General features: G+C 46.2%; 1 protein-coding gene across 3 annotated transcripts in view; it reads right to left on the bottom strand.

Moving 5' to 3' along the window:
- Window positions 1-1,027: 1,027 nt before the first annotated feature.
- Window positions 1,028-22,507, bottom strand: part of LOC309329170 (acyl-coenzyme A synthetase ACSM5, mitochondrial-like) — a 267,701-nt gene continuing 246,221 nt past the window's right edge. For 2 of the 3 annotated variants that reach the window (XM_081839799.1, XM_081839797.1), the window contains exons 2-14: window positions 20,328-20,562; window positions 17,802-18,012; window positions 15,607-15,814; window positions 14,743-14,886; window positions 13,652-13,808; window positions 12,422-12,501; window positions 10,076-10,199; window positions 9,653-9,733; window positions 8,879-8,980; window positions 7,687-7,814; window positions 7,512-7,611; window positions 6,733-6,852; window positions 1,028-3,264 (exon numbers count right to left, since the gene is read on the bottom strand). In XM_081839799.1, coding sequence (XP_081695925.1) covers window positions 3,178-3,264; window positions 6,733-6,852; window positions 7,512-7,611; window positions 7,687-7,814; window positions 8,879-8,980; window positions 9,653-9,733; window positions 10,076-10,199; window positions 12,422-12,501; window positions 13,652-13,808; window positions 14,743-14,886; window positions 15,607-15,814; window positions 17,802-18,012; window positions 20,328-20,513 — 1,728 coding nt within the window. In that variant the 5' untranslated portion in view covers window positions 20,514-20,562 and the 3' untranslated portion in view covers window positions 1,028-3,177. Of the gene's footprint in view, window positions 3,265-6,732; window positions 6,853-7,511; window positions 7,612-7,686; window positions 7,815-8,878; window positions 8,981-9,652; window positions 9,734-10,075; window positions 10,200-12,421; window positions 12,502-13,651; window positions 13,809-14,742; window positions 14,887-15,606; window positions 15,815-17,801; window positions 18,013-20,327; window positions 20,598-22,507 lie in introns of all 3 variants that reach the window. The other variant, XM_081839798.1, reaches the window with a different exon arrangement.

Raw genomic sequence — 22,507 nt, 5'->3', positions numbered from 1 at the left:
TAACGTGTTATTTATACAATGCAACACTTTCTCCCAAAACGTAGTGTGGTACATTGTTAAAAATATGTGTTTCAAAGAAGCATTGTCCATATTACATCTCCATTTTACATCTCCTGCTTAACAGATACTTGCCAAACCGGATTTGCAGAGGTTCCATTCCAAGCAGTTTATTTATTTACAGGATTTACAAGTGAAAAATAACTATTTGTAAAATTATTCTTCCCCAGATATGTCCTTTACAGCAGAGAAATATTTGGGGTCATTTAAGAGAGTCAAAATGGCTTTGGGATTGCTCTCCTGCACCATTTCAGAAAATGGTTTACGCACCTGTGTATGTGTGCCCACTCTGGGTATTTATTAAATTTATTTTATTGTTTTTTGACACCTTAGAATTTTCATAGTGTATTCAAAAGAAGGTTCCAGGCAGATTACTGCATATAAAAACACAAGCAAAACAGTAGAAACTAGTTACTGTTAACCATAATCCAAAATCAACTCCAAAATCAAAACCAAATACAACTCCAAAATCAATAACCCATAGAACATGGGTCCTCAGGGAGGACACTGAAATAATCTCTTCAGTTTTTGAAGGCCAGGTTAAAGAGCTGTCTTCAGCAACCATTGAGACCTGTAAAGAGCTGGTGCCACATGTATCTTTGTGAAGAGGTAGTTTCATATTCTTGGTGCCATCACTGAGAAGGCCTCTAACTAAAGACCCACTTTGAACCTCTGAGAGTGGTGGCACCACCAGGAAGATCACCTTTGATGATCTTAATTCCTGGGCAGGTCAATAGGGGAGGAAGTGTTCTTTCAGATATTTTTGTGTAAGGAATGAGAAAACCCCTTTCTTTGTAGGGGATGAAATTTAAGATAGTGTTGAGGGAGGATCTTATAGGTTCTTTTTCTGTTCCTTCCTTTGTTTGTTCTTTCGTTTCTTTCTTTTCTTTATTAGTTTGTTTCTTTTATTGTATTGTGAAAACTTTAATAAATATTTCTCCCCCCTCCCCGCAAAAAGAGTTAAAAAACCTTTATTTCCAGCGATTATTTATTTGGTACAATCAGAAAACTCTTTCATTTGAAGAAATGCAAAGGTTAGCTCTGCAAATATGTTGCACAGTGGGCAGCACAACATAAATGTTTTGTGTACATTAATGTCTTATAAAATTATGGTTGGGTAGAATGCAATAGAAATATACACAGGCTATGCGGCATTTCTGACCCAAGTGTTTCTGCAAAACAGTGCAAAGAACTAATGTTCTTCAATATAAGTTTATACGATGAGGAGGATCACAGCCTATGGCATTTTGCAAGGGTATTTTGCAACAGCGACAGATTTGCTCTGATGTCACCATGGACTTAGGCATGCAGTGGTGTCTTGTCTCCTCTGGCTGCCCTTGGTTAAATTACTGAGATGTCACAAAGGGATGGGCCAGTTGTATGTTGATTAGATGAGTGTTAAGGGAGCAGGTGGTGCTGTGGTCTAAACCACTGAGCCTCTTGGGCTTGCTGATTGGAAGGTAGGCAGTTCGAATCCCCATGACGGGGTGAGCTCCCGTTGCTCTGTCCCAGCTCCTGCCAACCTAGCAGTTCGAAAGCACACCAGTGTGAGTAGATAAATAGGTACCACTGTGGCGGGAAGGTAAACGGCATTTCCGTGCTCTCTGGTTTCCATCACGGTGTCCCGTTGCACCAGAAGCCGTTTAGTCCTGCTGGCCACATGGCCCAGAAAGCTGTCTGTGGACAAACGCCTGCTCCCTCGGCCTGAAAGCGAGATGAGTGCCGCAACCCCATAGTTGCCTTTGACTGGACTTAACCATCCAGGGGTCCTTTACCAAAGGACCACTGACAGTTAAGTCCAGTCACAGACGACTCTGGGGTTGCGGAGCTCATTTTGCTTTACAACCATGTGCAACCATGTTCATCAGCAACACAAAGGAAGGGAAATATATGAATGACTTGGGGATGGGATAGAGATTAGTTCAGTTCATATTTTAATACAAACTTACCAGATTTGCACTTCCCAAACCAATACATGGGGGGGGGGTGCAGCTCTCCTTTAAAACCAACATTTTACTGAATTTTGCAATGAAGTTTCCCAACCAAAGAATTTGTACATAGATGCACCTAGAAGTGCGCACATGAAGATAATACCAAAAATTTTGTTATGTTATGGGAAATTGTTCACAAAAATCTATAAATTAGGTAGCATTGCATACAAAAATGCATCTATTAGAAGAAATGCCAGCAGGAATGCCTGTGAATTTTTGCGCAGACTAAGACAAGCTAATCTAGAAACCGATTTAAGATTGGAAAAACTAGAAACCAGAATCAACAAATTTGCCCATCCTTAGAATGAGCTGAAGAACTGCCAGCTGTAGCAAACTACACCTCCATTGCATTCTACATAGCTGGGTCTCTCCAGATGTTGCTGGACTACAACTCCCATCATTTCTAACCATTAGCCATGCTGTCTTGTGATGGATGGGAGATGGAACCCACCAACTTCATCTGAAGGGCCACAGGAAATAATAATAAACATGTAACGGTGAAGAATTCCCAATGTATTGCAGTTTCACTTTGGCAACAAAGGCTGCATTCTCACTGCAATTAATTCCATTCTCCTGACGTTCCCCTAGCTGTTATTTTGCCCATTATATCTGAGCTTTCACATGATGTAGAAAGGCAGTTATGGAGAACTAAAGGAATGGAATGTAGTGTAAGTTTCATGCTCATTTCCGTGTTATTTGGGTCTAGAAAAAAAATCAATTTGCAGCCCATCATCCTGGAAAATCACAGGAGTTTCACATGGCAATTTGCCCATCTTTTTCATGGGTCCATGCTGTGAAGAGTTGTGAAGTGACACTCTCTGCTCATTTTAAGGCTCGTGCCTTTTCAAAACTGTTGGCCTGCTGAGAAAGCATGCTGGTATTTTGGCATAGAAAGTCATGCCGAAAAGGTAAAGCCAAGAAGAATGGTGGAATGTCGAGATATTCATATGAAGAGAAGCAAACTTAGGAGAAAGTATAGTTATTGTTGCTGGACAGCATGAAACCCTTTGCTTGAGATATCAGAACTTAGCAATAGATTAGGGTATGAAGGCAAGATGAGGAAACTCTCCATCGTCAGAGCAAACAGCTGATTGCAGGACGATTTGCATATGCAAATGTCCTTCCAAAGCTAGACAGTCCCCCACTCTCTTTTCCGCAAAACGTTCCTTCGCATTTTCCCTGCAGCTGTCTTTGGCAGCTCTTGGACAAACTCGACCTAGCAAAGTAAAAGACACTGACGTCATTTATCGCAATCACATTAAACTCACAAGAGTTTAGTGCTTTTCATGTAGTGGAAGTGTCAAGTTAATGGCTTCTTCCAGCCAACAACAACAACAACATCTCCCCCCCCTGAAAACGTCTCCAGTCTACGATCATTGTTATTATTCATTAGACTTGTTCGTTACTTGAAGGCCTCCAAGCAACTTAACAGGCATACAAAAATTAATATAAATATATTACACCTTACAAAGCTAGCAAAACAACTTTTGTAACAGCTGGAGGAAGCTTTGGCAGCACACTGGGAAGAAAAGGATAGCATCACGCTTAGCCCAAGGCCTGGCTGGAAAAAGGAAAGGCTTGACCTGACGCTGAAAATACAGTGGTGCCCCGCAAGACGAATGCCTCGCAAGACGGAAAACCCGCTAGACGAAAGGGTTTTCCGTTTTGGAGGCGCTTCGCAAAACGAATTTCCCTATGGGCTTGCTTCGCAAGAAGAAAGCCCATAGGGAAATCTCCGGGGACCTCTTTTAAATGCTAGCGGTGGGGAGCAAAGCCTTTTCCCCCCCTCCGGCCTTCAGAAGAGGTCCAGGAAGGCTGGCGGGGGCCGAAAGGCTTTGCTCCCCACCGCCAGCATTTTAAAAGCAGTCCGGGATAGCAGGGAAGCGCTTCCCGCTATCCCGGATGGCTTTTGAAGGCAGGCAGGGGGGAGCAAAGACTTTTGCCCCCCGCCCGCCTTCAGAAGAGGTCCTGGACCTCTTCTGAAGGCGGGCGGGGGGCAAAAGTCTTTGCTCCCCCCTGCCTGCTTTCCGGGAGAGCGGAGAAACGCTTTCTCCGCTTTCCCGGACGGCTTTTGAAGGCAGGCAGCGGGGGGGGGGAGCAAAGACTTTCGCCCCCCACCGGCCTTCAGAAGAGGTCCTGGACCTCTTCTGAAGGCGGGCGGGGGGCAAAAGTCTTTGCTCTCCCCCCCCCGCCACCTGCCTTCCCGGGAGAGCGGAGAAACGCAGCGCTGCGTTTCTCCGCTCTCCCGGGAAGGCAGGCAGGGGGGACAAAGACTTTCGCCCCCCACCGGCCTTCAGAAGAGGTCCAGGACCTCTTCTGAAGGCCGGTGGGGGGCGAAAGTCTTTGTCCCCCCTGCCTGCCTTCCGGGGGCTTTTAAATCGCCCCGGGACAGCGGAAAATTCCTCCGCTGCCCCGGGGCGATTTTAAAATGCTGGCGGGCAGCAGCGCTGCCGCCCGCCAGCATTTTAAGATCACCCCAGACAGCGGAGGAATTTTCCGCTGTCCCAGGGTTTTTAAAATGCTGGTGGGCGGCAGCGAAGGCTTCGCTGCCGCCGGACAGCATTTTAAAATCGCCCCGGGAGCGGAGAAGTCTCCGCTGTCTGGGGTGATCTTAAAATGCTGGCGGGCGGCAGCGCTGCTGCCCGCCAGCATTTTAAAATCGCCCCGGGGCAGCGGAGGAATTTTCCGCTGTCCCGGGGCGATTTAAAAGCCCCCGGGAAGGCAGGCAGGGGGGACAAAGACTTTCGCCCCCCACCGCCCTTCAGAAGAGGTCGGGGGACAGACTGTCCCCGGACCTGGTCTGAAGGCGGTTTCCATAGGAACGCATTAATTGATTTTTAATGCATTCCTATGGGAAACCATGCTTCGCAAGACGAAAAACTCGCAAGACGAAAAGACTTGCGGAACGAATTAATTTCGTCTTGCGAGGCACCACTGTATGTTAGTGAAGGTACCCAATAGGCATTGCTGGAGACAGCATTCCACAGATGATGATGGAGAAGAAGAGTTTGGATGTGATATCCCGCTTTATCACTACCCTAAGGAGTCTCAAAGCGGCTAACATTCTCCTTTCCCTTCCTCTCCCACAACAAACACTCTGTGAGGTGAGTGGGGCTGAGAGACTTCAGAGAAGTGTGACTAGCCCAAGGTCACCCAGCAGCTGCATGTGGAGGAGCGGGGAAGCAAACCCGGTTCTCCAGATTACGAGTCTACCGCTCTTAACCACTACACCACACTGGCTCCTTCGTTGAATAGCCAGTTGAATAGCCACAACTGACAAGGCCCTTTCCCTTGTCACTACCCTCCAAGCCTTCCTCAGATGAGGGACCTGGAGAAGGGCCTCTGAAGATCTAAGGGCCCTAGTGGATCAGACTGAAAGCTAACGCAGTCCAGATTCTTCTTTCTCACAGTGGCAGCCAGGTGCTTCTGGGAAGCCTACAAGCAGAACGGGAGCGTAATCACTCTGTTCCCTTGCAGCTAGTAATTCAGATGCTTGCTGCTACTGAAGCACAAGGAAGGAGGGTCCTGCCACCATGACTGGTACCCATGGACAGGGCTGGGCAATATCTGGTTTTCAACATCGCGATATATCATCAGCTAAACATTGCGACATGCTGATATATCATAATGTCTGAACTAAGGAGAGAGCTATGTAGAGGCATTGGCTGGTTTCACAGTTTTCCCGGCATTGTGATTTTTGCTGGAACCTGCTTTTGTGATTTGCAGGACTCAGGGGAGAGCTGTGCCAGGAGAGTTAACAGGGGCTGCAGGAATCGGGAGAAGATCGATAGATGGACTGTTGGTCTGACTTGGGTTAAGGCCGCTTCCTCTCTCCCTACACAAGATGATGATAATAATAATAATAATAATAATAATAATAATAATAATAATATAAATTTATACCCCACCCATCTGACTGGGTTTCTGCAGCCACTTTGGGCGGCTCCCAACAGAATATTAAAAACACGATAAAACATCAAACGTTAAAAACCTCCCTAAACAGGGTTGCTTTCAGATGTCTTCTAAAAGTCAGATAGTTGCTTATTTCTTTGACATCTGATAGAAGGGCATTGAACAGGATGAGCGCCACTACCGAGAAGGCCCTCTGCCTGGTTCCCTGCAACCTCACTTTTCGCAGTAGGGGAACTGCCAGAAGGCCCTCAGAGCTGCACCTTAGTGTCTGGGCAGAACGATGGGGGTGGAGACACTCCTTCAGGTATATTGGGCCGAGGCCGTTTAGGGCTTTAAAGGTCAGCACCAACACTTTGAATTGTGGTTGGAAACGTACTGGGAGCCTATGTAGGTCTTTCAGGACCGGTGTTATATGGTGTTGGCGGCCGCCCCCAGTTACCAGTTTAGCTGCCGCATTCTGGATTAGTTCTAGTTTCCAGGTCACCATCAAAGGTAGCCCCAAGTTAGAGCGCATTGCAGTAGTCCAAGCGGGAGATAACTAGAGCATGCACTTACATAGTGCATCACTTACATAGAACCAGTGAAATCACTGGTGTCTTCTTGTACACCTAGGGCCATGAGTAGGGAAAAGTCTCCCAGGTCAGCACCGAGACACTAGGGCGCATATCACATCAGTCCAACAGGAAAGTGAGACACAACTTCTTGATTTCCCAAAGTTTGACTTCTCAACACACACTGCCATTTCCTGGTTAGGTCCTGGGAAGATACTTGCCTTTCTAGGATACTTGTAAGGAGCAGTCACCTTTTTCACATGATCCTGGAGCTCCTTGATTAATTCTTCTGGGTCATGTGATAAAAAGGCAGGTGACAAGACGACAAAGGCTTTCACCACCTACAGGATGCCAATTGTATGTGTTTTAATGACTCAGAGAGAAAAAGTAGGTTTCAGTGTGATTAAGTGCTTGGTGTAGCAAAAGACACTCCATTCTATTCCCCCTTCCCCTCGTCCCCCTGCAGTCAGCCAGCATTTCACATCCACTAAGCATGCTCTATTCTCATGTAGTTTCACCCCACTTAGGAAATTCCCCTCTAAATATTGCAAATTTGGGGGATTCCCCTGAGCCTGCTGCTGCCCCAACTCTTGAGCATGAATGACGCCATTTTGTGTTGGCCATAGCCAGAGCATATCAAATATAACTGTTTGGAGGGAAGGGAAGACCAGGATTTAGGGATTCATGGAGGTTGGCAGCATCTCTAGGGAAAGGAAGATATTTAGACCCCATTGTGGTCCTGGTAAGATCATGCATCGGGCTGTTTCCTCCCCCCCCCCCGACTTTTCATTTGTACCCAGCTGAGCTAAGGTGAGTTTGCTCACTGAGAACATTTTCATAGTTCCTAGACTCAGAAGCATCTTGGAAATGCAGTTCTGCCAGTGCCGCTGTCATGTTTCAAGATTTATTACGCTTTCCCCAAACAAGCAAACTGCATGTGGCTTTTGCCCCCTGAGTATCGTGTGTTGCAGAATGTCTTGGCTCCCTGAATCCCTGTTACCTCTCCTCTCACGGGATCTGGGCTGCTGACCACAGCCGATTCCACCACAGCTGGGTGCTCTATCAAGGCGCTCTCCACTTCAAATGGGCCGATACGGTACCTAAGAGAGAGAAGGAGGTCAGTTCCGTGCCTTTTGTGGCAGAGCAAATGAAAAAGCCAATTGAACCAAACCTACCCAGCCGAATTAATCAAATCATCTGATCTTCCGACAAAAAAGAAATAACCTTCTTCATCTTTAATCGCTCTGTCTCCAGTGATATAGAAATCGCCACGTTCGCTAGCTGCTGTTTTCTCAGGGTTATCCTGGCAACAACAACCAGACAACATTTCAACCAATGACTGCTGATCTGTCCCTTTTGGTAATGGTGCCTCAAGATAAAATAGCAAGGTGACTGGCTCTTGGGTTGATTACAGTGTTAGCTCCAGATCTTAGAGGGTCCTTGGACCAGATGTTGTCACTTCCTCTGCCCTAACTGAGTGGGACCTACCTCCTCCTCTCTGTTGCCTCTATTTTCTCATACTCTCCACCAGACCCTAAACCAAACCATCATGTAAAGGGAGAGTGGATGGTTTGAAAAGAGGATTAGACAAATTCATGGATGATGAAGTTATGAACAGATTCTAGCCATGATAGCTATTTTCCATCTCCACCATCAGAGATTGTATGACTGTGAATACCAGTTGTTGGGATTCACAAATGGGGAAAGGGCTGTTGCACCAAGGTCCTGCAAAGCCATTTCCCCTAATATAACACAGCTAGATAAGTTATGCCGTTTACCCTGATATATGCCCTGGTATATTGGGTACACATTCCATTACAATGCAAAATTCAGAGAAGTGCAAATTCCAAAGGATGGCTGTGTTTCAGTTTGGGTATTGTTTTGGGAAGTGCAAATGAAGAAGGTTCATCTTTACATGTGAATAGGATCGAATCCCTTCCCCCATCCCTTACCACAACCAAACCCTGTTACAAATGCAAACCCAGATCAAGTGAAGCTGTTGGTGAACATTTTCACCAGACCTGCTGGGGAACACCAAATCGAGTTTTTATTATTATTTATTAGAAAACACTATACAAAAATGAACATAAAAACCCAAAATATCTCCATCTTGCAAGAACAGAGAAGTACAACTCATTATTAGAGCAGGGACAGGCAACATGATGCCTTTCATGTTGCTGAATTACAGCTCACATCTGGCCAGGCTGGTTGAGGCTGATGGGAGTTGAAGACCTACAATATCTGGAGGGTACAGCTTTGCCTACCCCTGGCTTTAAAGTTACACAGGAATACGTATCAAGAGTCTTATGTGTTGATTTTCTTGTCCTTCCTTAGTTTGCCCACTTCATCACCTCAAAGAATACTTACTAAGTACCCAGAGAAAAGACAAAATGGTCGCTTGGGTTTGATCCTGATCGCAATGTACCCTTCTTGTCCTGGAGGTTGAACATTGCCTTCATCATCTACAGTCTGTACAAACAAACAAACAAACAAACAAACAAACAACAGAAGGAAGCTTCCCAAAATGCACATATTATTTCAATTGACTGGCCTTGGTTCTCTGTGGCACCCATTAAGTTCTATGGAATAAATAAAAATAGATAAAGCTTGTTCTCAGGGTTCTGTTACACTCCAAGAAATGGGAAAGAGTAGGAACATGTAGATGGAGAACTGAACCATGCAAGTGAGGATTGACTTAGTAATCAATGGCCCCCATTAAGTTCTACAGTATATAGATATATAATGCATGCATTGTGTGTGTGTGTGTGTGTGTGCGCGCGCACGCACGCGCACGTGCATGTGTGTGTGTGTGTTCACAGAGTTCTAGTACATGATATTCTATTGAGAAATGGAAAACATTTGAGAATATTTAGATAAAGAAAGAGGGGGCCAAACAGTTTTCATTGATTCTCATTCAATGCTTTGCAACAAGGAAAATGTACTGCTCAGCTGGGACACAGCTGAGAAAAGAGCAAATTACTTGCATACACAGGACTTCCGCACAATTCAAAATAATGGGGATTTACTTGGTGACAGATAAATTATAGGAATTAAAGTACAAGGATAAAGAATATTTATTCTCTGTTTTCTTCAAGCCTTTCGATGGACACCATTCTGGTAAATTTAAGTATGTCTTTGTACCTGGACATCATATGGTGGAGAAGCCATTCCTAGTGAGCCCGGTTTGATTTTCATTCCCTTTATATTGGAACATATTGTTACCTGTAAGAAAGAGAGAGCGAGAGAGCACAATGCAACTAAATGAAATTTGGGGTGATTTTGGAGAGGGAGGAGATTGTTTCCACTGTGGCATGAGAAGACAGCATATCAATCTAAGACAAGCAAGGTTTGGTCTAGGAGCAAAGGGGATAGAGAGAATGTAGAAACTAGCGCCCAGGAAAAAAAGAAAGATTTACATTTCTTGCTCCGCCCACATTTTGTCCCTAGCCCCGCCCACCACTAGAATTTACCCCCCAGAAGAGTGGACAGAATGGAATGCAGCCCTTGGGCTAAAAAAGATCAGTCGAAAGACCCACCACCATACACTAACAAAGACAGACATACTGTTTCTGTTTGTCCATAGCCTTCATAGATATCCAGCCCTGTATGAGCCTTCCACCGCTCCATCACTTCTGGGATGAGTGGTTCCCCTCCTGTCACGCAGTGCTTCAGGCTCATGAATTTGCAGCTTGAGAAGAAATGGCAACCATCAGTAGCAATCCTATACATCAGGGGTGAGGGAGCTTTGGCCCTCCAGATGTTGCTGAACTACAAGACCCATCACCCCTGATTATCGGCTCTGCTTGCTGGGTCCCATGCCCCCACCAGATGACTCCTCTACCAAGGAGGATCCGGAGCCCCAGAAACTCAGGAATAGCCCAGAACAATATCCACGGAAGAGTTGGGACCCTTGGGGGAGGCTGGCGGGCCCCCCTCCCTGCAGAAAGGGAGCTCGGTCTGGGATGCAGAGGCAGAACAAGACCTAGGGGTGATGGTACCTCAAGAGGCAGGCCGAGACTCTCACAGCCATGAGAAATGCTCGGTTGCAGAAAACTCCTTGTGAGTAAAGGGCTATTTATTCATGGGCCCTCCTCCTGAGTAGGTCTCTCTGCAGAATCTCGAAGAGGCTGCAGCAGGGCCCAGGGTGGGGTTATGGCATCTCTGGATAACGCCTCAATGTCTTGCTACCACCACTTTGTGTTGTACACAGAACTAGCTGTTTTCTTCATATATTTATGGTTTTCATTTATATACATTTCAATAGTAGTTTAACAGTAAATCAAACATTTCAAAACCCGACTTCCTTCCTCCTCTTTCTGCGCTTCATTATTATTTTTTATCATCATTCCTTAAAGGTAAAGGTAAAGGTACCCCTGACCGTACGGGCCAGTCGTGTCCGACTCTGGTGTTGCGCGCCCATCTCACTTAAGAGGCCGGGGGCCAGTGCTGTCTGGAGACACTTCCGGGTCACGTGGCCAGCATGACGAAGCTGCTCTGGCGAGCTTGCACCAGCGCAACACGGAAACACTGTTTACCTTCCCGCTATAAAGCGGTTCTTATTTATCTACTTGCACTTAAGAGTGCTTTCGAACTGCTAGGTGGGCAGGAGCTGGGACCGAACGATGGGAGCTCACCCCGCCACGGGGATTCGAACCGCCGACCATACGATCGGCAAGTCCTAGGCACTGAGGTTTTACCCACCGCGCCACCCGCGTCCCTATCATCATTCCTTGCATATTCTAAATTATATTAAATCATTTTTATTCATCTATTTTCATATATCTATATTTTTAAAACTGCAGGTTATTACAATAGTCCTGCCAATGTTTTTACAGCTAGCTGTTTTCTTACCTGGACTTTGATCTGCCCTTTGACCTGTTTTTTGGCTGAGCTGCTGGTGAGCTGGACCTTGGGCTGAGTTCTTGTATGAATCTCTGCTGCCCTAGACTGGAGCTCAGATGGACCCTTGCCTGAGCCCCTCTTGGAACCACTGCTTGTCTGGAATTGGACCTTGGGCTGCCCTTGGATGTTCCTGCTGCCCGTACCCACAACAGCCTTGGTTATCTGGAAAGTCTCCTGCAAACCGGGACTCACCTAGAGCAGGACACTGGGGCTGATGCCAGTTGTGTTCCCAAAACATCTAGAGGGCTGTTGGTTCCCCACACCTGCTACAGAAGTACCAGCTATAGCCAGCTGGATTTGTGCTGGTGTTTTCTTTTCACCTAATCCCTTGAATTTGATTAGATTGTGTTTCATAAACCACTTTGCAGTGGTATTATGCTTAACTTGATTAAGCAAATGCAGGGAACAGTATGCAATTTCTCTAGTCATGCAATTATTCAAATGATAGACTAGGTTAAGCATCTGTTTTCGTAACATTTGCCATGGTGTACAAGCCAGGCTCCATTCCCAAGAACCCCCCAAGCCCCAAACTACGGGCAATGACTCAAGAGTGTCTCTTTCTTCCATAATGCCATAGGGTAGAAATGAATTGCAATCTTGCCTTACCTGCCCACACAGGTATTCTACAGTGTGAATAAGGTAAAAACACATACTCTTCAAGTGTTTTGCTGGGACATCGTGGAATTACAGAAGCCATCCTGGCTTCTGATTAGGTCCCAGAATGCCCCCTCCCTCCAGCACAGCCGCTGCTGAGCTCAGCAGTGGTGCTGTGCTCTCGCACGAGTCAGTTGGCTCTTGCAAGAGCACGGCACCAAAAGATGTTCATGTGCTAGCAAAATTTTAACAACCCATCTCCATAAAACAAGGACAGTGATCTACTAGGAACTAGGGCCGTCCATGGTAAATATGAGCAGCTGGAGCAAATGACAAGAAACGTTTGCCACCCATCCAATTCTCATCACAGTTCTTCTCTTGTGTTCAGCTTTCCAGTTACGCATTAGAAAGTACCTGGTGAGATCGTGCTGAACCAACATCCGGTATGCAGTAGGAGCTGTGCAGAAAGTCGTGATTGGGTATCGGTTGAGAGTCTGAACGGAGGCAATGGAAGTACAACCATTATTGCAACCTCAAATTCTGGTTTTGGAGCATAGGGTGAGATCCAATGTAAGGAGGGAAGCTTTCGGTGGGACGTCAGAAGGAACTTTCGAAAGAAGCTCTCTTTAGAAACATCAGAAAAATGGGTATGCAGTGTAGCAATGTACACAGACTGATTGCCCATCTCATTAGCTTCTTCTTGCTGCCAGGTGGATCCCTCTTTTGACAGCCCCAGATCACTCTGGGTGGACTTGAGCTGATCTGGGGTGATCCCATGCTGCCTCAACATGATCCAGCTGAATGTTGGGTCTACCAGAATCAGAAAGATCCAGTTTGGGACCCAGTGCACAGCTCTAGATTCTACACACTCACATATCCCTCTCTATCCTCCGCCCAGGGAATCAAGAGGCATTATCAGAGTTGAAGGACACATTCTAGCTGGGCAAAAGCGGTCAAGCAGGCTGCAAAGCAGGACCAGTGAGGGTTGTGGCTTGGAAAGGGGTGTGACCTAGGGGGAGTGGGGTAGGCCTTCTTTAGAAGCATAGAGAGCTTTATTTGGGTCCCAAGCTTGAGGTTCCTCATATCGGGTCCACAGACCCTACATAGCCTGGCTCTTGAGATCCTCAGACCTGAAGTCTTTTCCATATTTGCCAAAGCTTGAATCTGAAACTTTTTGCATGAAATGCTCATCCCTTACAACTGAACCCTTTCCTTAAAAGTGAACCTATGACCTGCATGCAGGATGTTATATATGCAGGCATTGTAGACTGAATCCAGGCTGCATGAATGCAATGTAGGCCTAGGCCTTCAAGCCTCCTGGAGCTCAGGAGCTTCATCTGCATAACAAAAGACAGAGAGGATTCTAAAACTCTCCAACGACATTCATAATAGCTGCCAGGCTGCCAATTGCTGCTGAGATAGGGCCAGTGTTGTGATTTGCTAATTGCAGCATTAAGGCAGCCTATCACAGGTGGTGGGTGTGTTTTGCCTGGGCTGGCTTAAGGTATATATACTAGGCCAAGTCTTCCTGTTTGTCATTCTTGTTCTTCTTGTTCCTGGTGTTCCAATAAATCCTTTTTGAGCTGAATCTTGGTCTTAGGTTATGCCCGAACCCACCTACACTCCACAGACCTTTATTCTTACATTTATTATGACGGTGGGTTCAAATTTCAACAGGTGATGTACAAAGACACACGACCCATTGATCCAAGGAGCAAACACACTGCTCCAAGCTGACTTCACCCATCCTGTGTCAGATGTATTCCAGAATATATCTGAAGGAGTCAGGTTCATCCAGTGCCTGTTCAGTGAGAAAGAACACATTTGTATTGGCTGTCGATGGTCAGGATCCTGGGAAACAGTTTACAGGATGTCTCAGCAGAGATGTTGCACATCTGATTTAGAGGGTACGGGGAGAGCTGGTGGAGAAGTGCAAAGTCCATATGGGCAGTGGAGTGGATCAAAAAGAGAAATCTCCTCACCTCCAGCAATGCTTTGTCCCTGCTGACAGGTCAGACTTTGGGGAGGAAGTCTAGGGCCCCACTTAGCAGAATAGAAGACCCTGGGGGGCTACAGGGAACATGTCATAATCTAAGTCAGGTCTAAAACTGTCTAATTGCACCATTGGTTGAGCCTCCTGCTCTGTTCTCCCCCACCAGCACCTTGCAAGTTATGCCAAAGTTACATACATTATGTAAGTTACATAACTTGCATTAAGTAGCAGACAGTGAGACAAATAACATAGTATTGGAGGGAAACCAAACTGCAGTGCAAGAGAAACAGTGCTGGCAGTGATGAATACAGTTCAGAACAGAAATCGCTGCCTTCTTACAACCTTAGTAATGGGCGATGCTGCTTTACCTGGCCCAGGGGCGCCATCTGGGGGGAGCGCCAAGTCACCCCTCATTTTCAACCAGGGGACTGGGCCCTGTCAATATTCCATACCCCGTCAGGCCTAGCCAGAGCTGCATTGGGCCCCATCAGGCCTTCCCGTGGATGTGACAGTCCCCATCAGGCCTCCTCCTGCCACGTGACGTCATACTTCTGCTGCCCCCCAAAAGCTGGACAGAACCCAGCACCTGTGCCCCAGCCTGAGCTTCCCATCCTTCTGATTCACCTGTCTTCCTCTTAACCTGAAGCTTTCCAATCCTGTCAGGGCCCTTTGCACCCTAATCCAAAATGGCGTTGCACCGTTTTGCCACCCCAAGAGTTTGAAAGAAGTCAACGGGCGTTACCTGCCGCTTGCTGTAAATCCAATCCCGTAACTGCAGTGGGAATGTTCCACCATTTTGGGAGACCCTGTGCTCCCACTTGTAAAGTAGATGATCATGGGCTCGTCACTTGTTGTCTTAACGCAGTCGTGGTTGGCAGGTGCTGCTCTTAAAAACAGTGACATCGTACGGGATCAATGTGAAACATGCATTTCATGAATGAAACCCCCTGGCAAGCTTCCCAAACTACACCAGCTTGGCACAAATCCAATGGATTGCTGTACAGCATCCAAGTTTCTCGGCCACCAAGAAGTTTTCTGGGCATGCTCCAAAGACCCCCCAAATTTGTCCATTTATATAAATTTAAAATGGATTATATATTTTTAGTGTGTGGTCTCGTAAGTATCCCACTGTGATGCCAAAAGGATTTCTGTGCCTGTCAAGCTCTTCCAAATTTGTCTATTAAAAAAAAATATTTTAAAAATATTTTAACTAATCACTCCTGAAGAGCCCCTGCTGTGGTGTCAAAAGGTTTTTGTGATCTTACTGATCCCCCCAAATGAGTGTTTTTTTAAAGAAATAAAATTGGCTATCGCCACTTTTTCACTTCAGCTCCAGCCCCCTTAACACATGACCCTTGAAGGGTTTGTTGTGGGTCAGTCTGGCCCTAGGCCTGAAGATAGTTATCCACCCTTGGTTCTATCTATGCTTCCACCTACACCCAGCTGGTAAATAAATATCAATGTTACAAAACATCAGTGAGTCCTCAGTGATATCCTTCCAAAGAAAGCTATAATTGAGTAAGTGTTGTACACCTGGAACATCTTAGCAGATTGAGCATAGCAATTGGTTGCTCTCATTTCATGCTCTGTCCATTGCAGTACTTACTGGAAGAGATCCTTGAAGTTCAGCCAGCCATCTCTGCTGCTGTCGGACACAAGAAGCTTGGTTTTCAGAAAACTGCATTCGGACAGGACTGAGTCCACTGAAGGGGCCAAGGCGTCGCTGACCACGATGCATTTGGCTTTGGAAGCCTGTAGCCTGTAGGAGATGTCTTTGGCAGTTAACTGGGGCGTCCCTGGGATGAAAACAATGCCTAGAAAAGAAGCAGAGAATGTCGTGAGCAGGAAACCCAGAGCAGGAAACTTCATGCTTGGAGAAGCTGCACAAACAGTGGTGTCTCATTCGAGGATAATGTGGTGATTAAAGCAGGTGTGCTGAACCTCAGATAAATGAATTAGTAGCATAAGAACATAAAGAAGAGCTCTACTGGGTCAGAACAAAGGTCCACCTAGATCAGCATACTGTTTTCACAGTGGCTGACCAGATGTCTCTAGGATGCCCATTGTGATGGCCTGGGACTCGGGCTCGGACTCGGAGCCAGAGGAGTCTCAGTCTGCACCAGATCCTTTGCCTCAGGCAGCATCTGAACCTAGTCTGGGGCCTGATTCTGAAGAGCCCCAGTCTGCACAGGTTCCCCTGCAACAAGCTCCAGCTGGGCCGATTCAGGGGCCTGAGCCTGCCCTGGCTGCAGATGCGGGGATTACCTCCTTGCCCTCTGCTGGGCAATCACATGCAGCTGCTCCATTACCAGTTGGGTCAGGAGAGGCTGAGGCGGCCTCTGGGTTTAGTAACCCACCGACATCTCCTGAGCTGCAGAGACTAAGGTCTGAGAGAAGGAGAGACCTGAGTATTCACAGGAGGAGTGCTTGCCTTCGGGCGAGACAGGGAGGTGAGTCACTGGGGGATCAGGACCGGCTGTTACCCCGACAGAGATAAAAGGCTGTCGAACCCCGCCCTGGGTTGCGGGAGCAACGTTGCTGTTTGCCAGAACCTGCCTATGATCCTTTGCCTGGTTTCCTGCCTTGGCCCTGTTGGACTGACTCCTCGCGGAACCCTTGGATTCGGGACCAGACCTGGACTGCGTTACTCGGGTTACCCCCAGGCCCAGCACACCCATAAACAGAGTGTAATAATTCTCTTCCACTCATGATCCCTAGCCACTGTTATTCAGAGGCGTACTGCCTCTGATACCTGAAGGTAGTACAAAACCGCCAGGACTAATAGCCATTGATAGCCTTATCCTTCCAAGCCGCCTTCTAAAAGGTTTATCTAGAACTGGTTCTGCTTTGCCTCCACAGTCGGAGACAGGAATTCTTCTGAATACCACTTGCTAGAAACCGCAGGAGCGGGGAGTGCTCTTGTGCTCAGGTCTTGCTCAAAGATTTCCCACAAGGATCTGGGTGGCCTCTGTGAGAACAGTATGCTGATCTGGATGAGCCATTGGCCTGATCTAGCAGACTCGCCTTATGTTCTTATTCTGGGAAATAATGTCACAGCCGAAATAAAATTTCATGTGTTGCTAGATAAGCAAAGGGTTAAGACACATGGAGTTTCTCCTGTAAATTCCTAGAGATGGGGCTCTTTGAGGTCACAACCTTTGCTTGCCCTGGCAGGAAAAGTAAACATAGGAAAATAATCGTTACTACTTCCTTAAAGATATTTTTAGCCTTCTGTTGGAAGCTGCCCAGAGTTGCTGGGGAAACCCAGCCAGATGGTGGGGTAGAAATAATAATAATAATAATAATAATAATAATAATAATAATAATAATAATTCATTCCTGCTCAGAGCTCAGTTTTCTTTCTTCTCCATGTAGCCAACAGAGAAAGGATGCTACTGGACTCCATTTTTTATTTCAACCATGTATTTTGTAATTTAGAAGTATATTCTGCCTTGGTTGTTTTTCACTGCTGCTTACTGCTGAATCAAGTCTGAAGCTTTATGTAAGTGAACAGTAATTTTATTCTTACATTACATTACATTTAAACCAAATGAAAGGGATAAAATGGGGAGATCTAGTCTGCTAAAGCATCCTGGATAATTGCTAATAAGGTTAAGCAACCTTTGTCCCAGAAGTTTCTACATTTGATGCTGCAAAGGGATGCTAAATTTTAAGCCCTGCTAACTAGACATTGGACTCACACAAGTAAGAGGAAGGATAAATAATAAAACAATATCCTATCCTGCCCTCCAAGTCCACCCAACATTAATGACTATTTTCTTGCCCATAATATTGACTAACCTGTCCGCATACAAGCCACGCTTAGTAGCCACCATTCTGGAATCCGGGGTAGAACTGTCATGATCCGGTCACCTCTTTGCAAGCCACATGGACCAAGGAGCATGTTGGCAGCTTTCCGGGATAAGACTCCCAGTTCCTCAAAGCTCCACTTCACCTCTCCCTCCTGGTCACTCACCCACCAGAAGGCTGGATTCGAAGGTCTCTTTCCCTCCTAACAGACAACCCAAAAAGCTATAATAAGATGAAAGACAACTAAAAATGGTGCATGATCCACAGGGCCAAGCACATGTGTGAATCAGATAGGATTTTGCGTGTCAAGTTCCCAACCCCTCCAGGTGGAAATAATGATACATGACACAATTATTAAGGTTAATGGGCTAAACAAGGCCACAACTTTATTGGTTACAGGTGAAGAGTGGTATTGGCTTAGGCATTGGTCCTAACCAACTATATCCGACTCCAGCCTGTCTGCTTGAAGTCCAGGAAGGAACAGCTGGTGGGCGGCGAAGAGGGAGATCCCCGGCCGCATCCTGCCTTAAATAGGGCAGGCCACCCCACCCCCTGAGCCAGCTGATTGGCCGGGCAGGGGATGACACAGCAGGGAATGCCCCCAATTGCGTGGGGCTGGCCTCCACCCGCCACACACATGGAGGGGCCGTGAAGCCCACAACCCCACCTCCTCCTTAGGTGGACGTGGCCTTATGACCAACAAGGAAACATAAGGGAAAGAACGAGCAGGCAGTAGTACCCTAGGAACAGATTTGCCCTGGAAGCAGTCATCATAGGAACACTGGGAGCTGTCTTATACTGAGTCAACTCATGGGCATATCTAGCTTGGTATTGTCTACAACGAATTGGTGTGGCTCATCCCTGAGGGGGCCCTCCCGGGTGAGCACCGTTTGTTTTTAGCTCTGCAGTTTGCTCAAGTTTTTATTGTTTGAAATACCTTTTGAAGTCCTAATTGTTCCAAAATTGTTTCTTTCTTTTATTTGGTTGTATTACTGTAAGCAACTGCATGTTGTTGTTTTTTAGGTAAAGGTAAAGGGACCCCCTGACCATGAGGTCCAGTCATGGCCGACTCTGGGGTTGCGGCGCTCATCTCGCTTTATTGGCTGAGGGAGCCAGCGTACAGCTTCTGGGTCATGTGGCCAGCATGACTAAGCCGCTTCTGGCGAACCAGAGCAGCGCATGGAAATGCCGTTTACCTTCCCACCGGAGCAGTACCTATTTATCTACTTGCACTTGGACGTGCTTTCAAACTGCTAGGTAGGCAGGAGCAGGGACCAAGCAACAGGAGCTCACCCCGTCGTGGGGATTCAAACCGCCGATCTACTGATCGGCAAGTCCTAGGCTCTGTGGTTTAACCCACAGCGCCACCCGCGTCTGCCCTCCAAACATCTGCCCTCCAGATGTTTGGGACTACAACTCCCATCGTCCCTAGCTAACAGGACCAGTGGTCAGGGGTGATGGGAATTGTAGTCCCAAACATCTGTAGGGCCGGAGTTTGCCTATGCCTGGTCTTGCCAGTGATGGTGTTTGCAACAAGAGAGGAAAGGTTCCTGTGTTTGTTTACCCCCATTTACCAGCCTTCAGCTTTCCTTTTGTCGGTGAAGTTGCTATGAGCAGTTGCTAAAACAATTCCTGACGTTGAGGGGGAAGTTATAAATTACAGGGGGCTGCATATTCAATATAATATGAAACAAATGTCTACAATGAATGGCAACAGCTCTTCTGGTTTTCAGACAGCGATCATTCCCAGGTCAGAGGTCATTCCCAACTGGGATCTCACGCATGCAAAGCATGTGGTCTGCCACAATGAATGGGAGGGGAAATTCACTTCTATTTGCATTATAATGAGAAAATACCTAATTTGGACTTTTTGAACCAAAATGTGAACGGAAACATGGTTATCCTTTGAAATTTGTATCTCTCCGAAGTTTGTGATGCAGTTCTCCAACCAAACAGTAAATACAAAAACACATATATTAAGGGAAATCATGCACAAAGATTGCATTTGTTCATGAACATAGCATACTAACATGCATTACATTAGGTAAAAGAGCTTTCCAATACACAAAAAAACTCCACAAACAAACACTGCTAGGAGAAATTCACAGGCAAATGCTGATGAATTTTCGTGAGGATTAAAACAAATAATCACAAATTGTTGCAAGAATGTGGAGATTTAAAAATGGAAAAATAAGGAAGTCAGAGACATCGAAACTGGTTGATTCATCGATACCTGTCTACAACTGAATTAGATCCATAGTCAGCCCAGGTAACTCAAGGCAAATAAAGGGAGCTTACAGAAATCATGGATCAGAATCCTACCAAAGACTAGAGTTAGATAACCCGTGTGAGCAAATCCAAGACTTCCTTCAGTCTCTTAGTTTGGGGAACACATAACTGAACAAAGCCACAGGTCCCCTGTACTCCACGGAGATCATAAAAACATACCTATAGTACCATCAATATCCTGTTTTCTTGCCAGCCATGAATGTCTTCTTAAAGCAGACAAATTCATACCTTTTCCACTTGGGTCCACTTGTCCAGAACATCACTAGCAAAATTGAAGTACTTGGGCACTTCCTGTTCACACCGGTTTATAGCTTCGTAGTGTGAGGTGATTGGAGAGGCAAGGTGTCTTTTGACTTGATGGAGCAATGTGTGAGGTGGCCGCAGATTCCAGAAGCATTTAAACAAGGTCTTCATGGCACCAGAGCAGAAGGCAGCTTGACAACATCAACTTAGCTGGATTTTTCTGCAATGACGTGTTGTAAAAGCAGAAAAGTTTTTCTAAAAAAACCTTGGAAGTTAACAGAAACATCTGATACATTAGGAACACTGTAAAATACATTATACCAAGTCACTATTGTGTTAGATGTGCCAATAGACTGACTTGCAGAATATTTCTGGCTACACAGTAGAGGTTGACTGATTCCACAGAATCACTCAAAAGCATACAGGGGAAATGTTTGATGTTGGCTTCTCCAGTTTTTGCTTGTTTGTTCTTGTTTGAGGTAAAGATCTTGAATCCAGGAGATCAGGGAGGTTGTGAGCAACTTGGGTGAGAGCACGTGGGGCTACCTTTGAAGGTGACCCGGAAACTACAATTAATCCAGAATGCGCAGTTAGACTGGTGACTGGGAGTGGCTGCCGAGACCATATAACACAGGTCCTGAAAGACCTACATGGGCTCCCAGTACGTTTCCAAGCACAATTCAAAGTGTTGGTGCTGACCTTTAAAGCCCTAAACAGCCTTGGCCCAGTATACCTGAAGGAACATCTCCACCCCATCACTCAGCCTGGACACTGAGGGCCAGCTCCGAGGGCCTTCTGGCAGTTCCCTCACTGAGAGAAGTCAAGTTACAAGGAACCAGGCAGAGGGCCTTCTCAGTAGTGGCACCCGCCCTGTGGAACGCCCTCCCAACAGATGTCAAGGAGATAAACAACTACCTGACATTTAGAAGACATCTGAAGGCAGCCTTGTTCAGAGAAGTTTTTAATGTGTGACATTTTAATGTATTTTTAATCTTTGTTGGAAGCTGCCCAGAGTGGCTGGGGAAATCCAGCCAGATGGGCGGGGTATAAATAATAAATTATTATTGTTATTGTTATAGTTATTGTTATTGTCAAACGTGGGACATGAATCCAATAAAGAAATACTAAAGGAATATGCTCACTTGTGACGGGTACAAGGTTTTTTTTGTTTTTTGTTTTGCAAAAGTTTCTTCTAGGCCTATAACAATCTTTTTAAATAGAATTGGGGGCAGGGCTTGTCAAACCAGCTCATTTCATCCCCCCCCCCCTTTTTGGCAGTGAGGTATTGTCGTTCTCATTAAGCTCCTGGTTTTTGTTCTGCAAGACTGTTTGTGCATGAACCTATCTTTCCCTGAAGCCGCTGCACACAGGCTCATTATATTAAGTATTCTGTGTGCTTAATGATAACAGGGGGGAAAGGTGCATTGTGGGTCATTTTCAAAGACTGCCTGTCATTGAGAGCACAAAAACGGCATTTTCGGTGGGGAATGTTTTCCAGCTTGCAGGGTGGATCAAAAACTGGGTCACAAACCATTTTTGACAAATGGATTGGACAACCAACCTGTAAATCATCTGATGTCATTACTGTGTCAGGTGACAACTTCAAAGCCCAGGTAGGGCTGGGAATGTCCCCTGCCTAAAACCCTAGAAAGCTGCTACCTGTCTGTGTAGACAGTACTGAGCTGGATATGCTAGTGATCTGACTCAGAATAAGGCAGTTCCCTATGTTAACTATGATAACTATTGTACAGTGGTACCTCTGGTTGCAAACGGGATCTGTTCCAGAGGCCCGTTCACAACATGAAAAGTGCAACCCACAGCGGCACGTCTGCGCACGCGCACGTTGCGATTCACTGCTTCTGTGCATGCGCGTGCCGTCATTTTGCGCTTTTGTGCATGTGCAAACGGCGAAACCAGGAAGTAACCCTTTCCGGTACTTCTGGGTCGCCGCAGGACGTAACCTGAAAGAACGTAACATGAAGCGGACGTAACATGAGGTATGACTGCAATGAAATTTGTGATGTCCTATATTTAATAAATAACCCCTGAATAGAGGTGAAATCAGAATGATCACCACCATGTGTCAATTTCTTTGACACAGCAATGAACATAACTTCCTTGAACCAGTTACCTAGGGCCAGTGCTTTTTTTCCTGGGGGAACGCA

The sequence above is a fragment of the Podarcis erhardii genome (assembly GCF_964252035.2).
Source record: "Podarcis erhardii genome assembly, chromosome: 14".
NCBI lineage: Eukaryota > Metazoa > Chordata > Lepidosauria > Squamata > Lacertidae > Podarcis > Podarcis erhardii.
The sequence above is the reverse complement of the archived record's forward strand: the minus strand, read 5'-3'. Positions and strand labels throughout refer to the sequence as shown.